This window comes from Cherax quadricarinatus, chromosome 36 (assembly GCF_038502225.1).
Source record: "Cherax quadricarinatus isolate ZL_2023a chromosome 36, ASM3850222v1, whole genome shotgun sequence".
Classification (NCBI taxonomy): domain Eukaryota; kingdom Metazoa; phylum Arthropoda; class Malacostraca; order Decapoda; family Parastacidae; genus Cherax; species Cherax quadricarinatus.
Genome location: NC_091327.1, coordinates 26,747,509 through 26,753,508, shown reverse-complemented (window position 1 = coordinate 26,753,508; position 6,000 = coordinate 26,747,509). Strand labels below are relative to the sequence as shown.

At 39.5% G+C, this 6,000-nt stretch overlaps 1 protein-coding gene across 1 annotated transcript in view; it reads right to left on the bottom strand.

The window, feature by feature from the left end:
• Positions 1 to 2,314: 2,314 nt before the first annotated feature.
• The window catches only part of LOC128691301 (tyrosine-protein kinase transmembrane receptor Ror), a 250,972-nt gene continuing 247,286 nt past the window's right edge, over positions 2,315 to 6,000 (bottom strand). Inside the window, exon 18 of the mRNA XM_053780126.2 lies at positions 2,315 to 4,311. Within this exon, the coding sequence (XP_053636101.1) occupies positions 3,882 to 4,311 (430 nt within the window). The 3' untranslated portion in view covers positions 2,315 to 3,881. The remainder of the gene's footprint in view (positions 4,312 to 6,000) is intronic.

Sequence of the window (6,000 nt, the reverse complement as noted above, 5' to 3'; positions counted from 1 at the left end):
AGGGGGGACCGGGGAGGGATAGGTCCTAGGAGGAATGAAAGGGCCAGAAATCTCCCTCCGCGCCCAAGAGGACCTCAGCACCGCAAGTAGCGCAGATGCAGCATGGAACCCGTGCCATACCCTACCCATCATGCTAGTAAACTAACAATCCGGGATAGCAACCTCACATCTGCCGAGCTACCTCGGTGGACAAAAGAGAGGGCGGCCGGATATCCGCCACAAAGCATACCTCCTTCGGCCACTACCCCCGGAATCCGAAAGGTGGCTTCCAGAGATACACTCGTCGCCCGAAAGACACCCAAAGATACTCCGGGATACCGGAGAGGGATCGGGACATCCCCAGGCGATCCAGATTCCACGGCAAACTACGCCACCGCTAAGAACCTCAACGGAATGGGATGGACCCCGGTATCCTTTCTCCTACCTAGGAACTAGCGCGCCTGTGGGAGAAATCCCAAAGGACAAAAAGAGGAAGGGCAAAAGGGGAGGATGGGGAGGATGGGTTAGGGGAGGGGAGATTGGGGGGTAATTAGGTTCGGTCTGAGGAAGAAGACCGATAGGTCTAATTCCTCAGACCAAGAGCCTCTTCACCACGCCAAGGAGCCCCCCTTGAAGAGGAAAACGGATTGTAGACACTGGCACACTGGCTGTACATGGAGTCTTGGAGTGGCTGGACCTGCTTAGGCCGTGCTCCATCCCCATGGACAAGTTCGGGACGAACGTCGTTAGACGAGTTTTTCGCCATTGGTAGAGCCATTTTTTGTTACGCCAAAGAGCGCCGTTAGACGAATTTGCCATTACTTGATGCCGCCGTTAGTTGAGGGTTCACTGTATTTTTGTTTCTAACGTTGCAATTTTTCTGTTTTTTTGTGGTCACAGACATCAGGGGGTGCATAGTGCACCTTTAGCACTCATTGCAACAGGTTAAATTAAGGAATAAATGTTTGCAAAGTGAAAATTGTTAGGGGTACCTCTTATCACCATGCAGTTCAAAAATAAAACAGTAACAAATATGACAGGCTTACCAAGTGCCTTTGTACTGCATCATTTCTTGTCGAGTTTCGGCCGCAATCTGCTCCAGGAGCTAGGCCTAAACTTGAAACAGCCAAAAGACGAAGCAATATTTCCCACAAGAAATAATGTAAATAAAATCAATTTGTTCCAGACCCACAAAAATATTCAAAAAAATTTATTTTTTAAAGAATAACTATAGTTTTACATACACACAACACAGATAAATACATGTATATTATACAATACATAAATTACAATTTAAATAAACATTTAAAATAACATTTACTTACCTTTCTTGAAGAGACTTGCTGGCATCTGGAAGATAGGGGGAGGACTTGTTTGGAAGGTAAATCCCCTTCCATAAAGACTTTAGGTAACAAGTCCTTATCTGGGTTTTTTTGCCTTTTTTGTCTTTTAAGGCCACTAGGACCAGCTTGAGAGTCACTGGACCCGTCGCACAAAATAACTGTCAAGAGTGCTCTGTATCTGGCGTCTAAGATTTCCCTGAAGAGGGACAAGGTTTTGTCACCGAACATGTTGCAGATATGGCTTGCTTCAGCTTGATCAGGGTGGTATTTTTCAACAAAAGTTTGCAACTCATTACACTTTGCACACTTTTCAGTCACAATTAAAGGCTGGCTGGCTGGATGCGAGTGCAAGGTAATGTTCACTCAAGGATAAACACTGCTAGACTGGCTCATGACGCCTGCATTGGGAGGCGCGCAAGAGCAGGTAGGTCGACACGTCTGGTATGTTGGCCGAAACCCGGGGCAACCGCCGAAATGCGGGACAAAATTTGGCCGAAAAAAGCGGCCAAAACCCGAAGCGGCCGATTCTCAGGGCGGCTGAAACCCTGGGTTTCGCTGTACTCTACAAATTTTTATTTTAGTCTCCACACAGTGGACCCGGCCAGGAATCAATTTTTCTCATCAATATTATAACAAAACGAAGTTATTTGAGGACCTGATGGATGGATGGGCAGCGGCAGTGGCTGCTGCTGATTGAAATTCATTTTGACAGTGGAAACTGTTAAAAGTTGAAAAATGATATGTTATTAATTTTACAATACAATGATCAGTGCATTGAAATAATGTGCAAAATTTTAAAACAAATTTCTTACAAGGCCTAAAGCTTATTCCAAGCTCACAAATGCCCAAAGTATTTTACCAATTAATAATTTTCAAACTCACAGATTTTACCTTTGCTGTCTCGGTATTACAGTCACCAATGAAATACTCCCAACAGCCATCTTGCTCTTAACAATCAACTGTTATTTCAAAGAAGGATATTGAAACAATGATTTTACTATATATTTACCACATGCTTGCATGTACAAAAAGACTTGATTGTGGTATTCTTAAAAATGATTTGTTATTGTTATAAATAGCATAATCTACAGTCCTATTTACATTTGCTTAATATCTTAATAATGTTTTTTAAGATCAGTCAGATGACCTATGACTGACATATGAAAATCAATATCTATAAATATATTTTACTTTCAAGTATTTATTTTTGTAAAATAATCAATGATAAACAATTGAAAGCCTCTACTTTTAATATATCCACTGACTATGCAGCCTAGGGATTTTCAAAAGGAGTACATTTGAAGTCTTTAAGCCATTTGAACATCCCTAATATTATCCATGATTTATAGCCAATATTCATGGAGTTATTGATGTGTAGCCAAACACCTGCTCAACTGCCTATTTGGCTTCACATCAATCTTGACACACATTAACTTTGTCTGACTTACAACAATAACACCAAACACAGTTTGCTGTACATAACTGACCAGTAATTTTTTTTTTTTTTTTGACTGACTATACTCTGGTTTGCAAGCTTGTCAAAACGTAGAATGCAATTGTGCTAAGAGATGAATGTTCATATTAAATGCCAAAGATAACATGTATTGCAATAGGGACAAAATAAAAAATGATCCTTACACCTATGTTGGCTATTATTTTGACCATGAATTAAAGGGAATAGTCAGGTTATTTAAAATAAATTGAGAAAATTGGATAAAAATATCACATTAAAGCTTAATGCATTCAAGCAAATATACTGACTTAGTAACTTGATGACAGCATTGTCAAGCATGAAAAGTGCATAACAGGATGGGCATCAAAAATAGTTCATTTTACAAAGCTCCTCACATTTGTGCATAACTTGAACATGGTCATCAAGCAATCTCTTGCAATATTTTCTAATTACTGTATAGTACTTCAATTTTATTCATATGCAACATTTTATCATTTTTTTTTGTGCTTATTGCTTTTTTAAATTCAATCTGCTTTAACAATGTTGATATGAAAGATTATTGAGAGTAACCTACATTTTTTAAATTGCCAATCTGAAATTTGTAGATATATCTATATACGTATATATTACATAATAAAATTTATATTAATATTCTGCATTCTGTTGCCTTGAAATATACAAACATGTTAATGGTTATTTGAGAGATTAAATCTTGTATATCATGGGTTTTCTCCACTAACTGGGGAATATTTTTCTGTAAAATTTATTTTCCCTGTCAATTAGAAGACTATGAAAAGTCACATCTTTCCACATTTGAAAACAAATAAATTGTGTATTCATGAGTATCTAAACAATAGCACAACAGTTTCTTGACACTCAAGTTTCTATTCTATGTAACACTCAGGAAATAGTGAATATATTATTGCAGCTTCATTGGAAGTTCCACAAATAGTAAATTCATATACTTTTGTTGCTTTCAAATACTGTAATCACAATGAACATTCACTGTTTCAATCTCACTGCAAGACTCCCAATAGTACACAAGTTTCATTCCAAATATGAGATTCACAAATAAATCACTCCATGTTTCAAATGTCTTAGTCTGTTCACAGATTGGCCAACTGGGTTTCTGTTCCCATATTAAGAGACTGTGGCTGAGCAACTCTAATAGTAACAGGAGAGCCACCCATCACATTACTACGCTGGGCTAGGTATACTGGCTGCGGATGCCCCATTGGTGCAGAAAGACGAGGGTATAACCCAGGAACAATCCCAGGTGGCAGAGGTGGTTGATAAGGGGCAGAGTATGCTGGCGAATGGGAAGGCCCAGGTGGAGGGTAATGAGGCCCAGCATGGTATGGCCGATGGAGATGGGGTGGATGAGTATTAGAAGAGAGGTTGGTTGAGCCAGTGTTATTGGAGGGGCCGGTACTAGAATGTTGAGAACCAGAGTGGCCCGAAACACTGCCACTCAGAGCTCCTACCAGCCCCCCATTATCTAAACCCTGCCAAGACCGTAGGCGACCATGGATCTCCCTGCAATATAGATACACCCGCATTAATGTACTTGGTGTTAGTCTCCCCAGCCCATGAAAGTGAAAACTGGGGATAGTAATAGTAAAGTGTGTATTGCAACCTATTAAATAAACTATAAATACTGAATGAATGGATTACCAGGGCCAAACATAATACTATATTCACATCTCTTGCTATCTGTGCTAAATACCACTAACAAGGACATTTGAGTATATTTAATTTCTGCAACAATTTACACATACTGTATAACAAATCAGTACACAACTAGTTATGATTGAAATGAGAGATCATGTACAATTTCTTAATATTTGCCCTTGTTACTTTATATTTCCATTTTGACTCTTCACTACATCAACTTTTAAATCTCATTCACTTGTAAAGTTTAACTTCCATTCCATCAAAAGGATTAGACTATCTGTAAATTACATTAAGATTTCCTAATCTTTTAATTAAGCCAAATGACACTGACTCCTCTGGAGTCTGGTGCTGTTTGCAACCTGCTTGTTAAGGTCACCACAACCTTGCAAATTAGATCAATTCTGAAGAAATTTGACACATTCTAACTTAAAGTTATCTCCTGTGCTACCTGCAGTTATTTTAACATCGACCACTATAGAATGACAAGTGATGGACCACAGGTTCCATTAGTGTTCCTGGTGATGCTGCCACTTGGGGTAGCTATAGTATATGGGAAAAAGAAAGCACCAGAGAAAGTACAGTTGCCCCTGCTTAACAAAAGCTTGCAAAACATAATTTTGAATAACAACCAAAAATACTCAGAGCTCTCCCACTTAGTGACCATTTCTCACTTCTACAGCCACTTTATACTAGGTCATTACCAACATATGAACACACACAGCATGCACTCCACATGCTAGCATGATGATTTTCTCACCAGCTGCAGTAGACTCACTTTCCAGCAATTGTTTTGATTCGTGAGAATTCACGAGGAAAAGTATGAACTGAATCAGACGGCATGTTCTGCAGCTTGTCCAAACATGTCTAATGCACGTGGTACCTTTAATATCATTAGATCCAAAGTATAATACAAACAAGCTGATGATTAAGACATCTGCAACACCTGGGTATCTTTATGAGAACAGTTTCACCTGCATAGCAGGCTTTATTAATCCAATACAGCTGCTGAGGATGGAAACTTTTATTCTGAAGCCAGCAGAAGAAGAAGCGAGATTCAGCAGTTGAAGACAGTTACGTGTAGGTGGGGCCTACTAGTGGAAACAGGTAGTCCAAAGGATGAATACATGAAAGATGTTTTCAAGGGTCAATGAACCTATTGATCAACAGCCTGATTGACTAGGCTGTGGCTGCAGGCAGCACAAAGTCCTATATACAAACCACAGCCTGGCCAATCAGGAAATGGCTTGAATTTATCAAGTTCCCTCTTGAAAACAACCAGGGGATTGTTGGTAATCCCCATTTATGTATGAAGGGGGGTGTTGAAAAATATCAGGCCCCTTTCACTTAGTGTGTTATCTCAATCTACTATTGGTACTGCTGCTTTTCATTAGGGTACATTAGGGTAATGTGAAGGACCTGGGATTAAAAATGTCAAGGATCTCGCCTTCAAAGACCACAACAATGTATCTATCGCATTTGCCAGTAAAATGAAAGGATGGATAACAAGAACCTTCAAAACTAGGGACGCCAAGCCCATGACGATTCTCATCA